We start from the raw sequence: 22933 nt of genomic DNA on the forward strand, positions 1-22933 counted from the left end.
TAAAAATAAATGTATACATTTAAGAAAGTGTTTTGTTTATTCTAAATATTTTTTTATTTATCATTATTTTTATTTTATTTTCAAAGTTTTTTTCTGTCTGAATATTCTTGAAAATAGTATTTATGATTTAGATGCATATTATAACATTATGGTGAAATAAAAATATATGTATATAAATTAAGATTGTGTTTTGTTTATTCTAAATAATTATTGTATTATCATTATTTTTATTTTGTTTTCAAAGTTTTTTCTGTCAGTTTATTCTTAAAAAAATTATTTATGATTTAGATGCATATTATTACATTATGGTGAAATAAAAATAAATGTATATTAATTAAGGTTGTGTTTTGTTTATCCTAAATATCTATTTTATTTATCATTATTTTTATTTCTTCAAGTTTTTTCTGTCTGTATATTCTTGAAAAAAAGTATTTATGAGTTAGATGCATATTATTACAGTCATTCTGGTGAAATAAAAATTAATGTTTTAGATGATGGCTGCTCAATTAAATAATTTGAGCAACCATTAATCTCATCAGTGTCATCTTGACTTACATGACAAATCCAATTAGTGGTTCATAAGTTGATTACACCTTTCTAATCTAATCAATATCTTGGGAGGTGTAATGTCCAGGCTTTGAGGGTGTAAAGACCAGGGGTGTAACGTCCAGGGGGTGTAACGACTGGACACCGGTGTTGTATGTTGAACCACAGGTGGAAATAACGTACCCTGGATAGGTTATGGGCCCAGGAGCCCAATATATTCAAATAAATATATAAAATCATGTTTAATGAGAGAAAAATTGACAAAGAGCCATGAAAAAAACCCTACCCTCTGTCTCTGATATTGGAATCATAACAAGGTCATTAACTTGAATTTATCATAGACCTGGCTTCGCGGGCCACAAAAATGTCAAAAAAGCTTTAATCCAAAGCATCCCTTAGTCCTTTTATGGGCAATTGGATAACCTTTCAAAAAATGTTTACTTAAAAAAATCCTGCCAGCTGTTTACTCACAGTCGGCTGATTCCGGGACATTGAGTTAAATTGTCCGGGACTCATTTATAACATTTATATAATAAAAAATACAACAATACAGTACCGTTAGATCGTCAACTCAAATCAACTCACAATGCATACAACCAATCACAATAAAACAAATACAACAAAACAGTACCGGTAGAACATAAACTGCTTTTAATTTTTTACTCAGCGATGTTGGACTTCAGATGTGTGAACAACTATTCTTTGCCCTTACGCAGCGGGAAATAATGACATAGAAGATTAAAGTCAATTAACAAGCACATTAAACAATGCCGCCTTTTCGATTTGACGGCGAATGTGAAACAATCGATATGATAACAGGACCCCTGTTAATTGATCGATTTTGACACGTAGCGTAGTGTGCCTATTCGGGTAGGCATTGTCATGGAGACGCTGCAGATATACACAGATTCGAGGTGCAGTTAAGCCTAAGATAAGGTACATGTATATATGGATTTTGTAAATTCCGGGACATTTGACAGATTTACGGGACAGTGGGACAAGTTCTTCATTTCCGGGACTGTCCCGGACAATCCGGGACGTATGGCATGTATGCTTGTTATGATTCCAATATATGAGGATAGGGGATTTTTGTTCATGGCTCTTTGTCATTTTTTCTCTCATTAAACATGATTTTTTTTTTTTTTATTTGAATATATTGGGCTCCTGGGCCGTTATACTATCCAGGGTACGTTATTTCCACCTGTGTGTTGAACATGTTGAACTTGAACATGCCAAATAGGCATAATGTCACAAATTCAACAAAAGTGCAAATTACAAAGTCATTATTGTTTAAAATCCATAAACCTATGTGTAAAATTGTAGCTAAATATCATTGCAAACGTTGGCCATACAAAAATTGCCCTCATTTCAACCGATTAAGAATATCAAACTGACAAATCAGACGAAATTGACAGTTTTTGCAAGGTAAGACAAATTAAAACCCGCACTCCAATCTAACCATAACCATCCGTGTAAATGCGTTGTTTTTTTAAAATCCTGAATTGGGAAAGTTTTGGACAGCACTTGGGAAAGTTGAAGTGTTTTCCGAATTGGGAAAGTGCCATTTTCCGGTACTTTATAAAGAAGGAAACACTCGCTGAAAGGCTAAGTTAAAAAAATAGGTGGGGGAGGGGCAGGTTTCTTTTTCATCTGTAGTGAACTATTTTGATATTTTGAATACCATAGTAAAGAAATCACACTTTTGACAAAATTTTCATGAAACTTGCTTATTAAATTTAATATTGTGGTCTTATTATGAGATTGAAAAATTGAACATGATCAAAGTCCTTTAAAACCCATGATGTGGCTGTTTTGCATAGACATGCTCAGAATGCATGTACATGCAGTCTAGACCCAGAATCCTTAGGACAAGGCCTTTCCATATGCACAAATTTGTTTAACCCTGTGACCTTGACCTTGAACTTAGGGTCCGCGTTAAGGTTTCGAAATCTGCGTTTAGATTTAGAAAAATGCTCATAACTTCTATGTCCCTTAAGATATAACCTTCATATTTGGTATGCATGTGTATATGGACAAGGCCCTTCCATACGCACACATTTTTTTACCCCTGTGACCTTGACCTTGAACTTAGGGTCCGCGTTTAGGTTTCGAAATCTGCGTTTAGGTTTCGAAAAATGCTCATAACTTCTATGTCCCTTGAGATAACCTTCATATTTGGTATGCATGTGTATATAGACAAGGCCTTTCCATACGCACACAATTTTGTACCCCTGTGACCTTTACCTTGAAGTTAGGGTCCGCGTTTAGGTTTTCGAAATCTGCGTTTAGGTTTCGAAAAATGCTCATAACTTCTATGTCCCTTGAGATATAACCTTTATATTTGGTATGCATGTGTATATAGACAAGGCCTTTCCATACGCACACAATTTTTTACCCCTGTGACCTTTATATTGAAGTTAGGGTCCGCGTTTAGGTTTCAAAATCTGTGTTTAGGTTTCGAAAAATGCTCATAACTTCAATGTCCCTTAAGATACATGTATAACCTTCATATTTGGTATGCATGTTTATATGGACAATGCCTTTCCATACGCACACAAATTTTGATCCCTGTGACCTTGACCCTGAACTTAGGGTCCGCGTTTAGGTTTCGAAAAATGCTATAACTTCTATCAAAGCGTTTATAGGGAGCATACCGGTATGTCATCCTATGGTGACAGCTCTTGTTTTTAGCTCACCTGATTGCTCAGTTAGCTTTTGTGACTGGTCTTTGTCCGTCGTCCGTCCGTCCACATTTGTTCGTAAACACTCTAGAGGCCACATTTATTGTCTGATCTTCATGAAACTAGGTCAGAAGATTTGTCCCAATGATATCTTGATCGAGTTTGAAACTGGGTCATGCTGGGGCAAAAACTAGGTCACTATGTCGAAAACAAAAATAAAAAGCTTGTAAAAACTGTAGAAGTCACATTTAATGCCCAATGTTCATGTTACTTTGTCTATATGTCTGTCTTAATGATATGTTGGTTGAGTTCGAAAGTGGTTCCGGTTCATTCAAAAACAGGGCCGCGAGTGGGCGGGGCAGTTTTCCTTATATGGCTATAGAGAAACCTTGTAAACACTCTAGAAGTCACAATTTTTGCCCAATCATCATGAAAGTTAATCAAAACATTGATTTTATTGATATGTCGGACGAGTTCGAAAATGGTCCAGATCGGTTAAAAAACATGGCCGCCAGTGGGCGAGGCATTTTTCTCTATATGTATATAGTGAAAACATGTGAAAACACTCTAGAAGTCACATTTTTGGCCCAATTTTCATGAAATTTGGTCAGAACATTTGTTTCCTTGATACGAGAGTTGAGTTGGAAAATGGTTCCGGTCAGTTGAATAACATGGCTGCCGGGGGGGGGGGCAGTTTTCTTATATTTATATATTAAAAAAAGCTTGTGAACACTCTAGAAGTCACATTTTTTGCCCAATCATCATGAAACTTAGTGAATAGATTTGTTTTATATATATCTCAGATGAGTTTGCAAATGGTCCCGATGGGTCAATAAACATTGCTGCCAGGGGGTTAGGGCAGTTTTCCTTATGTGACTGCATGTATATAGAGAGAAACCTTGAGATCGAACACTATAGAAGTCACATTTTTTGCCTAATCATCGTGAAACTTAGTCAATACATTGGTTTTATTGATTTCTTGGACAAGTTGGAAAATGGCTCAGTTCGGTGAAACACAATTTTTAGCTCACCTGATTGCTCAGGTGAGGTGTTAGGATTGGTCTTTGTCCGCTGTCACTCCGTCCACATTTGGTTTGTAAACACTCTAGCATTCACATTTCTCAAGCACTCTTTATCAAAGTTGCTGAAAGATCTCAGTCAAGTTTGATGATGAGCAAAATCACAGAATTAATGTCATAATTATTGCCCTTAGATTGTCCAAATTTTCATTATATTATACAAAATCCTTTTAAGCAAAGTTTGATGTTTGGTAAGGGGGGTCAACTCAAAATATTGGTCATCATTTAAAATCTTACAAAAACAAAAACACTTCCTACGCCAGAGTTTTGGTTCAATAATGACGAAACTTGACCAGGATGTTTGTCTGGGCAATATCTAGGTCAAGTTTGACATTAGGTAAAGATTGAATGCACCGACTCCTCTCAGGTGAGCGAACTAGGGCCATCTTGGCCTTCTTGTTTAATTATTTCCTCTAATGAGCGCCTATATGCGTTTGACATCTTTTTGTGTCAATTTGCAGAGAAATAATGCTCTTTCAATAAATGGATACACATTTTTTGCAGCACTTGAAATATGGCTGGCGCATTGGAAGAAACGGAACACATAGACGGAACTGTGCAGGTTGTGGTGAATACTGGCATAAGGTCAACCCTTGCTCAACCCTTGGAAACTCCAAATTTATTTGAAAACAACAATATTGGTAAGTGCACTTGACATTGATGTTTTTGACATATTTAGGCTTTGTGAACTTGCTTGCACATTAAAATAAAATCAATATGAAGGTTACTAACTTGTAAAAATTGATTGGATAAAGCATAATATCTTGAACATATTTGTGTGTTCTTCTGTCCTATTTTCAGAAAACAGGGTTCCCTCTGGGCTTTAAAAAGTTGTCGCCACTTACTTTCGCCAAATGGGGCTACATTTGGGCAATGAAGATCATATTATTATAATACAAACATATTATATTATTATAATACAAACAAAAACTGAGCATTTCACTGTATGTTAAATGAATTGATTTAATAACAGTATGATTAATAATAACAACACATTTAACAGTGTTCATAAAATAAAGGCACATTTAATCAGTTGTAAGTCTTGTTGATTAGACACCTTCTTAGCATCCTGAATATGTTGCCACAGTTTGGGTGCTTCAGAAGCTTTCTGGTAATCTGAAAATACAAAAAGGGAAATAATATTAATTTAATACTAATAATGATCAATAAATGTGCAGTGTATAAATAATATTAATATATGCTAGCATATGACCTACTACATAGAGCCCATAGCACAACAGTCAAATTAAATATGCATTTGTGTATATCAAATGTCAAATTGATTTTCATGTGCTTAACTATGCTCATCTTTTTTTAAACAGTACATCTGGAGTTGAATGAATTGATATAGAGTTCACACAGCATAGATTGTCTGTTGGAAATCATATTGAAGGAAAGGAAACTCTGATAAACAACTGTCTTTGTTTGGTTTTTGTATGTTAGCTGGTGAATGTTAGCGGGGGACCGTTTGCATTTTTGAATGAGTCTCAAAATTATCAGAATCTTATGTTCACTTTCTAAAAGTCGTTATACACTCTGAACTTGCCATTTTGACGAGTAAAACAGAAATATCATGTCACTTATAAATAGAACCAAAACATGTAAAATGTTTAATTATTTTCTATAATTACAACGATTTTTCCAAAAACAATCGATACTTACCTTTTTGATTGTCATGGTTGTCAACGTAACGGTCTTGAATCGGCTGCGAACACTGTGACAAACACTTCACATTTAAGCGCAGAGTCGGTATATTTCAATGTTGCCTTATCTCTGAAGCAATAAAACTGCCGACCAATGAAGATAACTTGTAACAACACCCCAGATAATCGCAATTATCACCATTGCATGCCACTTTGCGACAGTCGCATGCTCCTTTGATTTCAGCAGTGTCGCTTACATCACGGAAATTGATTGCATAAAGACTGCCGTAAAGCGGCTGGTAAACAGAGCGCCTTATGTCATATGAAGGAAATATTAAGCAGATAAAATGCAGATTTTCGAAAAATCGCCATTTGCGAAAATTAGTCACCAGAATATTTATTTTGTCGCCATTGGCGCCAATGGTGATCGACAGCGGGAACCCTGGAAAATAGCTCATACATGTGTCATTCAATATAAATTTGAATTTTGTAGAGACTTGTATAGTAAATAACTAAAAAAGTTATCATATGACACAAACGAGTGCCAGAGCTTTGATATTTTGTATAAATTTATCCTGTACAATATGTGTTCAAATTTGGTATATGACTTCAGGTTACATGTATTAAGTGGTCTCCTATAGATTATATATATTTTAAATCATGCCCCTGGGGTCATTAGCAACACATGAAGGTCATTTAACAAGATTATTCAAGTAGTGCTTCTGCCTTATTACACAGTTGTACAATCTTGGGCCATCTTGACCTTCTTGTTAGTGCAGTTTAGTAGCATGTTTACCCTTTTTAACCAGATTTTAAATCCTTATACCACCGTTACGAAATCATCATTGATGTCTGTCTCTCTGTCAGTTAGTAGACAAAAACTTGTCTGCATGCATTATCCAACACTTTTGAATCATACAAGCAGTGTCCAACAAATTTATAGCCTTCAGCCTGAGGGCTTAATTTTTAGCTCACCTGTCACGAAGTGACATGGTGAGCTTATGTGACCGTGTGATGTCCGGTGTCCATTGTGCGTCCGTGTGTGCGTGTGTCCGTCAACAATTTGTTTGTGTAGACAGTGGAGGTCACAGTTTTCATCCAATCTTTATGAAATTTGGTCAGAATGTTTATGAAATCTGTGTTGGGATTGTATTTGGGTCATCTGGGGTCAAAAACTAGGTCACTAGGTCAAATAATAGAAAAACCTTGTGTATACAATAGATGTCACAGTTTTCATCCAATCTTTATGAAATTTGGTCAAAATGTTTATTTTGATGAAATCTGGGTCGGGATTGTATTTGGGTCATCGGGGGTCAAAAACTAGGTCACTAGGTCAAATAATAGAAGAACCTTGTGTAGACAATAGAGGTCACAGTTTTCATCCAATCTTTATGAAATTTAGTCAAAATGTTTATCTTGATAAAATCTGGGTTGGGATTGTATTTGGGTCATCTGGGGTCAAAAACGAGGTCACTAGGTCAAATAATAGAAGAACCTTGTGTAGACAATAGAAGTCACAGTTTTCATCCAATCTTTATGAAATTTGGTCAGAATGTTTATCTTGATAAAATCTGGATTGGGATTGTATTTTGGTCATCTGGGGTCAGAAACTAGGTCACTAGGTCAAATCGTAGAAAAAACTTGTGTAGACGATAGAGGTCACAGTTTTCATCATATCTTAATGAAATATGATCAGAATGTTTGTCTTGTTAAAACCTTGGTTGGGATCGAATTTGGGTCATCTAGGGTCAAAAACTAGGTCACTAGGTCAAAGTTTAAAAAAACTTGTGTAGACAGTAGAGGTCACAGTTTTCATCCAAACTTAATAAAATTTGGCCAGAATGTTAATCTTGATGAAACCCGGGTTGGGATTGTATTTGGGTAATCTGGGGTCAAAAACTAGGTCACTAGGTCAAATCATAGAAAAACCTTGTGTAGACAATATAGGTCATAGTTTTCATCTGATTGACCTACTTGCAATCCTTATTAAGAAATTTCGGCCAATCAGCGCCATCGTTTTATAAGTGTATCATCCAATAAAAACGCCGCTCTTTAACAGCGTTAGGCCCAGCTATTGTAAAGTACTGCGTTTTTCTTATAACGCTTCTTAAATATGTATATATATTTTTAAACCAATAGATTTTTATTAAGGCACCGCACCAACACTGCAAAGTTTTCTATTTATATCAATGGTACAGCCCAGTAAAATCGGGCTGTACATTTTATGGCCGTTTTCGACCTTTTTATGCAGAGTTTTATGTTAAGCAGTGTGCTCGGGCAATGGTTTTTAGCCGAAGTCCCGAGGGTAAACAATCCCATTAGCATCTGATCTTAATGAAATATGGTCAGAATGTTAATCTTGATAATATCAGATTTTGGATTGTATATGGGTTATCTGGGATCAAAAATTAGGTCACCGGGCCAATTCTAGTAAAACCTTGTGTAGATGAAAGAGGTCACAGTTGTCATCACATCTTAATGAAATTCTATCAGAATGTATTAATTAATGAAATCTGGCTTGGGATTGTATGCGAGTCTGATAGAATTTAAGTTGATGTAGCAAGGTTAGTCAGGTGAGCGATTCAGGGCCATCATGGCCCTCTTGTTTGTATTGTCCTATCAGAATTTCTAAGCACAAGCCTGACATGCCTGAGGTGTATTTATCTAGGATCAGCAGCTGGATATGCTCTCATGAGAGCCTTTAGGACTCTAAAGCTAATGATAGTTTGTATTGGTTTAGATCCCAATAATTATCAAAAATTGTATCATTAGTTTATTTAACACCCAGTCAATCATACACTTTTCTTCTCTTTTAATGTTGCACAGCTGTTTGCAACTATGATTTGATGTCATAAAAAACATAAATGAATCGCATTCAACAAGACAAATATGAAAAAAATAGCAATTATAAGGGTGATGTTGTGAAGGTCTGGCTTCATGCAGCCTAAAAAACCCCGACATTGTTTCACCATTTTGGGACTGGGACCGGGTCCTTTTGGATAGGGAAAATTCGCAGCGTTTTGACCTAAATTTGGAAATAAGTATTGTTGTTGCTTTGCTAAAAAATGCTTTTAAATTGGAAATATAAGTGTTTTCAGTATTATATTTTCTTAGGTTGAACTTATATGGATGGGAGATGAACAAAATACACATGTATTGAAATCTAAGATAATAAAAGATGATTAGTATTTGTGCATGTGTGATTTTTATCATCCTGCATTAAAAACTTTAACATCTGATTGGGTGTTATTCTTATTCACTATTGTTACAAACTCATTTAATAATATCACCATTGAAGCTGTTTACAAAGAAGATTATTCCTGTGCAGTATACATGTTATTATCTGCGTAAAAGCAGCTTATGAAGGTATTTAGCGCACTAAGTGAAAGCTCTTTTTTTTATTATCATAGGCAACAACCAGAATCAGTCCAATACTATGCAGCGTCGTGGTGTCCTGTGTGTGTACACCTTACGTAGGTTTTCAAACCTGATGTTCAATGAGGTCAGTGTATAAACTGCGCAAAACATTGCTCATAGACATGCTACATGTATGTGATTGCCAATCATCTATGATATTATGAGCTGTTGACTGATTCCCAATTCTGTTCTCAGGACTGATCTTAAGGGAACTTATCAAAAGTTTAATTGTTTTGGTCCACTGCATACATGTATTCATGCTTTTTTGACACACCTTGTTTTGTTGTAAATTGTCAACGTAAGGCATTAATAATAATAAGGGATTAATATGATATAAAGTAAGAGTTGCTTAAAGGTCCGGTAATTTGCTCCTGTTCGAGATTTTTTTTTCATTACATACACACAAATGTTTGCTTAATACAATGTGTAGGATGTACCTCAATGCCGTTTCATATCTGACACTGTACTGATGCCATCATTACCCTTTTGAACTGATTTAGATAGATATGGATAAAAAACCCACTTAAAACTCATCATAAATGTTTATGTTTATACATGTTTATACTTTTTGCAATTTGTAGAATAAAGCCATTCTGTGCTCGAGTATGGGGAAGATCCAGAAAGCGTTGAGGGAGGCTTGTGAGAGTTTTAAAATCCTGGACAACCGATGGACCCAGTTCAAGGGGCTCATCCAGAGAGTCATGTGGGAGCCTTTCCTGCCAGAGAGGCCTTTTGCAAAAAAGGAGGAGACTGTGACAGGTATGGTTGAGCCAGAAAAAAATGCCTTCAAATTTGAGCATAAGCTGATAATCCTATTTTTTTAATGCAATTTTTGGATATTCTTTATATTTATGGTTCACTGTTTTAATAATAATCCCATTTTACTCCCTTGTAAACATGGTTGACCTCATACAACATTAGTACATTAATACCATTCTTAAATAATTGATTGTGAATTCATTTTTAATATAACATTTTTTATACAGCCTACAATAAGCTTATTTGAGCAAACAGCGTGCTTTGAGTGACCTTTTGTTATTGTCTTTTTCCTTTGTGCAAACATTTACCTTAAGTAATAAACCCCCAAAAGGTCACATTTTATGCCTAGTCTTCATGAAACTTTACAATAGTTTTAAACTTGCTCATGTGGGATCAAAAACTGAGTCACTTGATTAAATTGACAATACAGAATGATCACCTCATGGCAATTTAGTCATGAAACATTTCTTCTTATTATGTCATAGCCAAGTTCAAAACTGGGTTATTATGGTGTAAAGTAAACTAGGTCACAAGGTAAATCAGAGAACAGGTTGTTGATACTCAGGAGTTTGAATTAATTGCACAAAATTCATGAGGCTTGTTAAGTTCATTCGACCTAATAATATCATGGTCATATTCAGAACTGGGTAATATGGGACAAAAATCTAGGTCAGTACGTGAAATTAAAGAAAAACCTTGTAAAAAAAATAATTTATATTTCTGTAAACTGAGTCAGAACATTTGTCTTCAGTGATATATTTACCAAGTGCAAATTGCTGATGTGGAGTAAAAAACAAGGTAACATTTGTGTGTGTTTCCAGATGTTACCTCTTCAGAAGAGCCAGCATCGGACCCTGATCCTCAACACAAGCCTAATAAAAGGGAATCCAGATCCACAAAGGACTTGACAAGAATTTCCACAGAAAGAGCAAGAGTAACAGATGCAACTTTCAGAAGATCAACCGACAACATCAAACTTCCAATGAATGTCTGTAAGACTGTGTTTGTTGCTTTGGTGTTGTTATTAAGAATGTCATATGTCCAAGCTTGCTCACCTAGTATGCAAAGTCCTCAGTCTGCCACAGTAGGACGCAGTCACACATGTTTTCCGATTTCTCAACACAACGATTACAATGTTAATGATGGCAATGTAACAATTGGTGGGTGTAGCACTCTTGTTGGCCGTGGCCATGGATGGGTGGATCCAGACCACAAAAACAGTTATGTTGTTAGCTTCAATGATTCGCATTGCTGTGTTACCCTGAACAATATTCCTTGTGGGAGGGACAAGAACATTTCTTTCACAAGTACGGATGGGACAGACTGTATCTATGACATTCTGAAAGGCCTGCCTTGCTCACCCAATTCGATTGATAACAATTCTGGTTCGCGCTATTTGATCATTGCAATCACATTGGTTTTCATCTTTATGATAATAATAGTTCTGTTAATTATATTTCGCAAGAGAGTAGGAAAGTGGATTCGCTGGCGTTTTGGCTCCAACAGGGGAAATTATGAAATGACAGATCAAAATGAAACAAGTTTACCGAGCCATTCAGATTCTTCATAAAGCTCAAACATAGATGACAAGGGAGCCCATCATGATACCATCTAAGACTACCATAGTTAGGGTTCCATTTGGTGTCAGTCATTTCAAGGTAATTGTTGCTAAAAAAATACAACACAAATGTTTTGCTCAATTACATAATATTCATGTTTTCTGAAATTGTGTGTGTAGCTTACATCCAGACCTAGCTTTGGCCTTCACTATTATTTATAAAAAATGAATAAAGAAGTAAACTTTTTATGCCCCTGGTAGGGTTGCATATAGCATATAGTCAGTATGTCAGTCCGTCCGTCCGAAAACTTTAATGGTCATAACTTTTTCAATATTGAAGATAGCAACTTGATATTTGGCGTGCATGTGTATCTCATGGAGCTGCACATTTTGAGTGGTGAAAGATGAAGGTCAAGGTCATCCTTCAAGGTCAAATGTCAAATATATGGCGTCTGTCCGTCCGTCCGAAAACTTTAACATTGGCCATAACTTTTTCAATATTGAAGATAGCAACTTGATATTTGGCATGCATGTGTATCTCATGGAGCTGCACATTTTGAAAGGTAAAGGTCATCCTTCAAGGTCATAGGTCAAATATATGGCATCTGTCCATCCGTCCGAAAACTAACATTCGCCATAACTTTTTTATGCCCCCAAAGGGGGGCATATAGTTTTTGAACTGTCCGTCAGTCCGTCCGTCCGTCTGTCTGTTCGTCAGTCAGTCTGTCCGTCCGTCAGTCCGTCCATCTGTCCATCCGTCCAAAAACTATTACATTGCCCATAACTTTTGCAATATTGAAGATAGAAACTTGATATTTGGCATGCATGTGTATCTCATGGAGCTGCACATTTGGAGTGGTTCAAGGTCAAGGTCATCCTTCAAGGTCAAAGGTCAAAATTTGCAATATTGAAGATAGCAAGTCAATATTTGGCGTTCATGCATATCTCATGGACCTGTACATATTGAGTGGTGAAAGGTCAAGGTCATCCTTCAGGGTCAAGATCAGAGGTCAAATTTTGCAATATTGAAGATAGCAACTCTTTATTTGGCATGCATGCGTATCTCATGGAGCTGCACATTTTGAGTGGTTAAAGATCAAGGTCATCCTTCAATGTCAAAGGTCAAATATATGGCTTCAAAGCGGCGCAGTAGGGGGCATTGTGTTTCACGAACACAGCTCTTGTTACATTATGAAGGCATAAAAAGGTTCTTTCTACGTACATGGCCTCATTGAAAAATATATAATTGAAACAGTATTAAGTTAATGCATACCCCATTTTGGCGACCAATATAAAACCAATAGTTCTGATTTCATGCAATAAGTTATTATACAATATGTTAAATTAGAACTCTGAAATCCCAACAAGCCAAAGAAAATGGTATCGATACTTTGCCAATGATTCCAAAAGTCGATGGACAAATGTTTAAAAACACAAATAATACATGCATTCAATGGTTACAAACTAGGATTATCAACAGAATATTGGTAACAAACTCACTTTTTTTTAATGGGTTAGTTGGATAGTAATACATTAATCTTTTGCAAAATGTCAGAAAAATCAATTACCTATTTATTCTGGAATTGTAACAATGTACATGTACATATACTCATTAAAGATATCTCTGAGAGCTTACTTAATGTACATTTAGTTATAGTAATAAACTGCAAAATGTTACTTCTTTTTGATACAAATGAACCAGGAAATGTCAACGGTTTTATTCTTTTAATGGAAGTTAAAAGTACTTTATTTGAATGCAAAAGGAGATATTTTTTCTTAAACTATCGCTTTTTTTTGTAAAAAAATTATTGCTTATAAATTATACAATTAAAATTAAGTAAATTAATGAATTCCTGGTTTCATGGAATGGTTGTGTTTCAATCAATTTTAAAATAACTTACGATAAAGATAAAAGTCACTCTTAAAGGGTCAAAGGTCAAATTTAGAAATACAACAGTGTTTAATGTCTGTAAGTTCTTCATTTTATCTATGACTTTTAAAAATAACATGTTTCATTAAAGAACTGTCTCCCTAGCTCAAAGGTCTTGGTCATACTGAACGGTCAATAGACGTTTCATTCATGTTACAGATTGTCCCGACTGTAACTTCATCATTCTTTGTATGCAACGCTTTCAGATATGTATAGCTGATTTTTGGTATGTGAGTCTACCTACATGACTAACAGATTAAGTGTGATTTTAGGTTTTGCCAGTGTGTGTTTTTCAAAATGCTTTCAAATATCAAGCTGATTTTGGTATGTGAATCTACCTACATGACTAACAGATGTATGTGAGTTTTGTTCTGGTCCAAGGATATCTGGCAAACTTACGGGTCTTGGACTTAACATTTTTATGCCCCCGGTAGGGTGGCATATAGCAGTTGAACTGTCCGTCAGTCAGTTAGTCAGTCAGTCAGTCTGTCTGTCCGTCCGAAAACTTTAACATTGGTAATAACTTTTGCAATATTGAAGATGGCAACTTGATATTTGGCATGCATGTATATCTCATGAAGCTGCACATTTTGAGTGCTGAAAGGTCAAGGTCATCCTTCAAGGTCAAAAGTTATAAAAAAAAATCCAAGGGAAATAATAAGCTTTAAAAGGGAGATAATTTCTAAACCTGCAAAATGATATATTGAAATTTTATTTCAAAGCGGCGCAATAGGGGGCATTGTGTTTCTGACAAACACATCTCTTGTTCTCTACTATATCTGTTTTCTGAATATTTTTTACGCAACACTTTCAGTATTGAGCTCATTTTTAGCTCATCTATTTTTTTACAAAAAATTATGAGCTATTGTCATCACCTCTGCGTCGGCGTTGGCGTCCGGTTAAGTTTTGCGTTTAGGTCCACTTTTCTCAGAAAGTATCAATGCTATTGCATTCAAACTTGGTACACTTACTTACTATCATCAGGGGACTGGGCGGGCAAAGTTAGATAAATCTGGCGTGCATTTTGACAGAATTATGTGCCCTTTTTATACTTAGAAAATTGAAAATTTTGGTTAAGTTTTGTGTTTAGGTCCATTTTATTCCTTAAGTATCAAAGCTATTGCTTTCATACTTGCAACACTTACTAACTATCATAAGGGGACTGTGCAGGCAAAGTTATGTAACTCTCACTGGCATTTTGACAGAATTATGTGCCCTTTTTATACTTAGAAAATTGAAAATTTGGTTAAGTTTTGTGTTTTGGTCTATTTTATTCCTAAAGTATCATAGCTATTGCTTTTTAGACTTGGAAAACTCACTAACTATCGTAAGGGGACTGTACAGGGCAAGTTGCATAACTCTGGTTGGCTTTTTAATGGAATTATGGCCCTTTTTGTCTTTGTAACTTTGAATATATGGTTAAATTTTGTGTTTTGATCCACTTTACTTCTAAACTATCTAGGCTATTGCTTTCAAACTTCAAATACTTTCATGCTATCATGAGGTTACTGTACCTGGCAAGTTGAATTTTACCTTGACCTTTGAATGACCTTGACTCTCAAGGTCAAATTATTAAATTTTGCTAAAATTGCCATAACTTCTTTATTTATGATCAGATTTGATTGATACTTTGACAAAACTACTCTTACTGACATACCACAATAGACTCCACCCAAAACATCCCCCGTTCCCTCGCCCCCCTCCCCCCTGAATCCTCCCCCCTAATTTTTTTTTTAAGATCATCTCACAAATGACCACCACACCCTCACACCCTCACACTATACCCCCCACCCCACCCCCCAATTATTATTTTTTTGAAACGGTTAAAAAACACAAATATTTATTTTTATTATTTTGTTTTTGAAGTACCGTCCAACCATCGCACCCAAAAATCCCCTCCCCCCCCACCCCCCCCCCCCCCCCCCCACCCCCGATTTTATTTTTTTTGCATTTTTTTTTCGCATTTTCTGAAGATAATGTAATAAATGTCCACACCCCCACACTATACACCCCTCTTCACTCCACCCCTCCCTCCTTTGTTATTAAAATTGAGAGTCCCTTCACCTTTAAAAAGAAAAAAGATGAGCGGTCTGCACCCGCAAGGCGGTGCTCTTGTTGGTATTTGAGTCTACCTTTATGACCTGCTGGTGAAGTGCGAAAAATCATTCTGGTTCATTTGGCGAAGTTATGGGCATTGGACTTATGACAAAGCTATTTTGACATTGCCATCCGTTTTTAGCTCACCTGAGGTCCAAGTGCTAATAGTGAGGTATTATTGTCATTCTGTGTACAGTACGTATTTGCGCATGATGTGGTGTGGGAGATCAACTTTCAGCTGGTGATTGCACTAGAGGTCACATTTGTATGCCCTCCTTTGAGGAAGAGGGGGTATATTGTTTTTCTTTTTGTTTGTATTCAAGTTTGTTTCTGATCAATAACTAGAGAATGGATTGAACAATTGGCTTGATACATGTACTTCACATGTGCATTCGCCTTTGCCAGTAGTTGACCCCTATCAAAATTAGGGTCACTAGTTCAAGGTTGCTGTCACACTAAGAGTAAAAATTGTTTCCAATCAATATCTTGTGAATGGATTGACCAATTTGCTTGAAACTTCCAATGAGCATTGGCCTTTGCCAGGAGATGACCCCTATTGAAATTGGGGTCAAAGGTCATTGTCACACTTGTGAAAACTGTTTCCAATCAATAACTTGTGAAGGAGTGACAGATTGGCTTGATACTTCCCATGTGCATTGGCCATGGACAGTAGATGACCCCTACTGAAATTGGGGTCACTAGGTAAAGGGTCACTGTCACAATAACTGTGAAAATTGTTTCCAATCAATAACTCGTCAACAAATTGACCAATTGGCTTGATACCTTACATATGCATTGGTCTTGGACATAATCGTAGGCTTATATGGTACGACAAAAATCTAATGGCAGTTATCATGCAGAACAGTATGTTGTGTGTAATAATCAATATTTATCCTCTGTTCAAAGAATAGGTCAAACTCGTTTTAAATCATTAGGAATGGCAATCTTTACAACTAGCTTGATTAATTGCCTACATTAAACTAGTTAACAAATGTAAATGGGATGGGTTTAAACATAAATTAAGAACTAAATAAACAAGAAAACTAATAGCACACATGCTAATATCCACCTTGAAACAGGCATGTTGATGTTTTCTTTTTTGCTTTAGATTTCTATTTGCTTGCTGTTTTCTACAAATATATTAAAACTTGAATATACTTTCTGATTCATGCATGATATAAATTTGTACATGTTGACCTTTGGACATTCTATTTATTATGACTTGTTCCAAAGTAAACAAACTCTGTTTGTGTTCTTGAATATTTTAATAACACTTAAAACATTTTATTATTTTTGCAAACAATGAAATATTATAATAAAAAAATTCTTTGAAACATTTTAATTTGCATCTTTATGTACAAAATCTTTTTTGGATTGTACACTGTGATGAACTATTATAGCTTAAATTGCTAAAGAAAGCTTTACAATTATTTTAACACACTCATTATTTATATTAAAAATTTACAAAATAATAAATAGAAAAGATTAACTAAATTAAGTTCAGTTACTGTTGCAAATGGGATATTTTCATGATGTTAGTTTTATTTTGTGTATTATTATGGTTTATTATACCCACACAAACGAAGTTTAGGGGGGTATATAGGAGTGTGCTTGTCTGTCGGTTGGTCCATATTAAGTGTCCACTCTCTAATTCAAGTTGTTTTCATCCAATCTTCACCAAACTTGGTCAGATGTTGTATTTAGATAATGTCTAGGTCAAGTTCGAATATGGGTCATGTCGGGTCAAAAACTAGGTCGCGGGGTCACTTAGTGCGTTTTAAACATTCAGCATGTTTTCTGCTCTCTAATTCAAGTAGTTTTCATCCGAGCTTCACCACACTTGGTCAGAAGTTGTATCTAGATGATCTGTAGGGTAAGTTCGAACATGGGCCATGCCGGGTCAAAAAACTAGGTCATGGGGTCACTTAGTGCGTTTAAAACATTGAGCTGTTTTATGTGAAGACAACATGCAAAATATTCTGTGTCAATGCGGCATGTGGGTGTATTCGTCACGTTTGTGACAAAGCTCTAGTTTTTAATTTGTGTGTGATTATATTTTAGTTTTTCTGTGTGTAATTCCATTATTAAATTAAGGATTCAATAACTTGTCCATAATTAATGTGTATCGTATTGTTATTTGCTTTTGCTACTGAATCAAACAGGCACTTTGGAATGTTATAGAATGGCAAACCACAGGACTTACTAAGCTTCTTATTTCATATATATTTTGTGTCATTCCACGAACAACTACAACAGGTGCTGTCTTTAAATTTATTTCAAGGTGTTATAAAGAAAAGTTGTGATGTACATGTATTCGCCCCTGTACCTATTTTATTCCTGAATAAAAGGTTAGTCATCAATACCAATAATTTTATATTGTTTATTGATGGACATATCACAATACATGTTTGTTTCAACAGAGTCCATTTAATTTTGTTTTAAGTTACATACTCATGCTTTTGTTGTTTTTATGTGAAAATCTACATATCGTGTTGAAATAAACATTTCTTAAACTTTGTTTGGCATTGCCAGATGAGCATGCTTAAACTTAGACAGACGCTATGCAGTGTTAGTGTCTTACTTGTGGGACATTAAAAAGGGTACATATGCAATGTTCAGTGTTTCTGTAGCAGGAGTTTGTTATAAAGATCCTACATTTGTGCAAAATGCTGCGTTCTAATGCAAAATACAGGAAGTGTGAATTAGAGTGCTTACATACATGTATATTGTTTGCAATAGGCTGTGTGCTTTCAAAAGTGTGTGTTAAAAGCATACATACCGGTATATGTATTTGTTTTTGATAAAATATTCTGAAATGTGTAATTGCATTATGCGTTTTAAAGAGTTTTGGTCTGGAACTGTCTTCTCAACACATTTCATTAAATATTCTTAATTTAAACAGATAGCAGTTTTAATAAACCTAAAATTCCATTTTAAAAAGTTCTAGCAGCTTAAAACAGTGAAACTGCTCCTCTCAAGTTATTTGCACAGTTGTTGGCAATTGATGCTAAGTCATATATGGGTTTAAAACAGCTTGTCCAACCTGTAATTTGTTCATTCATCAATTCAGTTTTAAACTTATTACCACAATTGACTGACATGAGGAGACTGAATGTCGCATGTATCACCTGTCTCAATCTCAAAGGTCTAGGTCACAATTAAACGGTCAAGTCAATTTTGGCCATCAACAGCTTGTGGTTGACATAAGCAAAGTTTTAGAAAAGTGGAATCAGGAGGCATCTGTGACCTATGGACACATAGCCTGTTCATTTAAGTATAAGATATTGTTCTTTATCTAAGTTCTTGACTTCCATCAGGTTAAGTTTTCAAAAATTGGTGTCCACAAACTCAAATGAGCGCTTAAGTGCCACCATATCCCTCTTGTTTACAATTGTACAAACTGCTGCTTTTATTGGTCATGTATTGCTTCATAAAACTTAAATGTCATTATACTGTAATATTTCACAATTGCTTGGAACTGTTTCTTCTATTGGTCATGTTATGAAGTATTGAACTTAGTGTTACTATACTGAAACATGTGTACAATCGGTTGAAATTGTTGCTTCTATTTGTCATGTATTACTTTATTAAACTTAAAGGGGCCTTTTCACGTTTTGGTAAATTGACAAAATTAAAAAAAGTTGTTTCAGATTTGCAAATTTTCGTTTAAGTTATGATATTTGTGAGGAAATAGTAATACTGAACATTTACCATGCTCTAAAGTATCCATTTTATGCATCATTTGACGATTTGAAAACCTGAAAATTATAAAGCGTTGCAACGCGAAACGATTGAATAATTTGGAAAACTCTGTTGTTGTCATGATATTTTGGGAAAAAACTAAGAGGATAGCTTATATAGGTAAAAAATACACCTGCTTATAGCATGAGCACGGATGGTCGAGTGGTCTAAGTGGGAGACTTGTTACTCCAGGACTCCAGGGGTAGTGGTTACTTTTTTTTCCCTTTTTTTAATTGTATTTTTTTTTAGGAACTATGTTTTAATTTATCAATATAAAGCATTCAATGACAAGCTTCAATACTTGCCAAAATCTGTGAAAAGGCACCTTTATTAGAGCTGCTATACTGAAACATTTCAAAATTGCTTGCACCTGTTTCTTCTATTGGTCATGTTATGAAGTATTGAACTTAGTGTTACTATACTGAAACATGTGTACAATCGGTTGAAATTGTTGCTTCTATTTGTCATGTTATGATGTATTTAACTTAGTGTAACTATATTGAACTATTTTGAACGATTGCATTCAACTGCTGTTTCTATTAGACATGTTATACTGTATTAAATTATTTTGTACAATTTCTTGCTTTAATAAAAGCATATTTTAGAAGTAATAAAGTCTTTAAAGGGGCCTTTTCACAGATTTTGGCATTTTTTTAACTTATTCATTAAATGCTTTATATTGATAAATGTAAACATTGGATCATAAAAGCTCCAGTAAAAAATCAAGAAAAAAAATTAAAAAAGGAAAAGAACATTGCCCGGAGCAGGTTTCGAACCAGTGACCCTTGGAGTCCTGCCAGAGTCCTGAAGTAAAAACGCTTTAGCCTACTGAGCTATTCCGCCGTGTATACATTCTTGACGTATTTTATACCTAATATAAGCAATCTTCGTAGTTTCACAAAATTTAACGACAAAAACAGAACTCTCCAAATTATTCAATCGTTTCGCGTTGCAACGCTTTATAATTTTTAGGTTTTAAAATCGTCAAAAGATGCATATAATGGCTATATTAGAGCATGGTTAATGTTCAGTATTACTGTTTCTTCACAAATATCACAACTAAAACGAAAACTTACGAATCTGAAACAACTTTTTTCAATTTTGTCAATTTACCAAAGCGTGAAAAGAACCCTTTAAATGATCAGCAAGGGTTTAATTATATTGTCAGAAAACATGAAAAAGGAAAACATACATACAATTAAGGCACAAAATGGAATATCCCATTTATATTCATTGTATGAGTTTGTAAGCACATTTTCCACATAATCATTTGGTAGTGAAGACAATCATCTTAATGTGCTCAATAATTGGTCTGAGTAATTCTGTGCTTCAACCCATCTAAACAGACCAAGATCTTGCTATCTGTGCTGTTGGGTAGACATTTTCGATTGGAGCAGTGGACAATAGTTCCAATGCGACTACTGATCCCTGAGCATAACAGCAATCACAGACACAGTTAATTAGCTCAAGCTGCCATTTTTTGTCTTTTTGCTGATATTGTAAGCATCATTGGTTCAACGTTCTGTAATTTATTGGAAACACTTGCTCATACTTTAATTGAAATGAGTATTCTCATATTGTAAAAGGTGACCAGCCGCTAAGCTGTCCGTAGTGTTTGTGTGAGAAGTAAAAAATGGTCATCGGTTGGGACGTAGCGAAGGAAAGAGGCGACGACGACAAAATACAACTGACCGGACTCCGTACGAGACGACGACGACGATACGACACGACGACGACGAGACGACGATCGACGATGACGACTACGCGTACGACGAGACGACGAAGACACGAGACGACATGAGACTGCGACGACGACAACCCCACCACCACCACAACGACTACGACAACTAGCACACTCACTACAGCACTACTACGCTACAGACTACGACGACACGACGAAGACGACTACGACGACGACGACGACTGACTAGACGACGACGAGACTACGACTACACGACGAACTAGACGACAGACGACTACTACTACTACTACTACTACTACTACTACTACTACTACTAATTCTACTACTACTACACCACTATTACTACTACTAATACTGACTACTACTACTTACTACTACTACTACTACTACTACGACTACTACTACTACTACTACTACTACTACCTACTACTAACTACCACCACCACACACCCACCACCACCAACCACTACTACTACTACTTTCTACTACTACTACTACTACTACTGCTACTACTAATACTCTACTACTACGGGCTACTACTAACTACTACTCTGTCTACTACCACTACTACTATTACGTTCTACCAACCACTAACTACTACTTCTAACGAACTACTGCTACTACTTCTACTACTACAACCTACTACTACTAATACTACTACTTCTACTAATACTACTACCACTATTACGACAACTTCTACTTCTACCGCCACCACCACTACCTAACACTATTACTAATACTTCTACTGCAGCGAATACTTCATCTGTTGGAATGTTAACGTCCACAACAAAATAATAGAAATCGGTCAATATATACAAAAAATGTAATTATTAAACAATTATTTATTTTTTATGCATTGTACAGATTGTGATAAATTTTTAGTTGTGAAAGTAAGCAATCTACGCTCGTGTTAACTCAACGCTACGTTTGTTCTTAAGTCTCACTACGATCGGACGAGCAGTATTCTACCCTTGTTCGAACAGAATACTACTCGTGTACTTACAGCACACTACGCTCGTATGAACGGCACACACCGCTCGTACTAACGATAACACTACGTTCGGACAAACACCACGCTCGCTCGTACTTACAGCAACCTATGCCTATATACGATGCGCACCAAGCGTTGTTAGATCGTAATATATATATATATAATTACATGCATTATTATACGAATGAAGGCGTTTTCAGTGAAAGACGCGTCATGTTATTTCATTAGAAATCATACATTATAAACGGCATTGAATTATCGAGGCTGATTTTGGACTGCAAACATATAGCGCCCGTTTTATCAAACTTCGTAAAAAAGAAGTATAAAGGAACCAAACTCACTGATTATTAATTTAATGATTCATTATTTTATATTTATATCCGTTCAGTCTTTCATATATTTGTATTTGTAGGAACATATTAATAATACATGTGTCTTTCGTGCGATTTTTGCGTATACCTTAGTGATGTATATATTTTTCTTTTTTTCGACTTATAATCTTAAAAAACACTTCATGTCTTGTATAATTTTTCGACATGAGATTGGCTGTTTTTTTACGTATTTGCATAAACGGTTACTTTTAGTTTTACTATATATTTACTTAAAGAACTCAAAGCGTAACTTTGTGAAAAAGTCACGAAATAGTCCCAAAATGTGAGAAGTCACTTCCGCGTTAATAACGAACGATATGAAGTATGAACATCATTAAGAAACTAGAAATGCTGGATACATATTGGATGAAAATTATGCATCAGAAAGTCATTACAATTTTATTCATCATTATGTTGC

At 35.4% G+C, this 22933-nt stretch overlaps 1 protein-coding gene across 1 annotated transcript in view; it reads left to right on the forward strand.

The window, feature by feature from the left end:
• Positions 1-21302, forward strand: part of LOC127872631 (uncharacterized) — a 95581-nt gene extending 74279 nt beyond the window's left edge. The window contains exons 5-6 of the mRNA XM_052415961.1: positions 10947-11285; positions 21079-21302. Of these exons, the coding sequence (XP_052271921.1) occupies positions 10947-11285; positions 21079-21302 (563 nt within the window). The remainder of the gene's footprint in view (positions 1-10946; positions 11286-21078) is intronic.
• The last annotated feature ends 1631 nt before the right edge of the window (positions 21303-22933 follow it).

The sequence above is a fragment of the Dreissena polymorpha genome, chromosome 3 (genome assembly GCF_020536995.1).
Source record: "Dreissena polymorpha isolate Duluth1 chromosome 3, UMN_Dpol_1.0, whole genome shotgun sequence".
Taxonomy (NCBI): Eukaryota; Metazoa; Mollusca; class Bivalvia; order Myida; family Dreissenidae; genus Dreissena; species Dreissena polymorpha.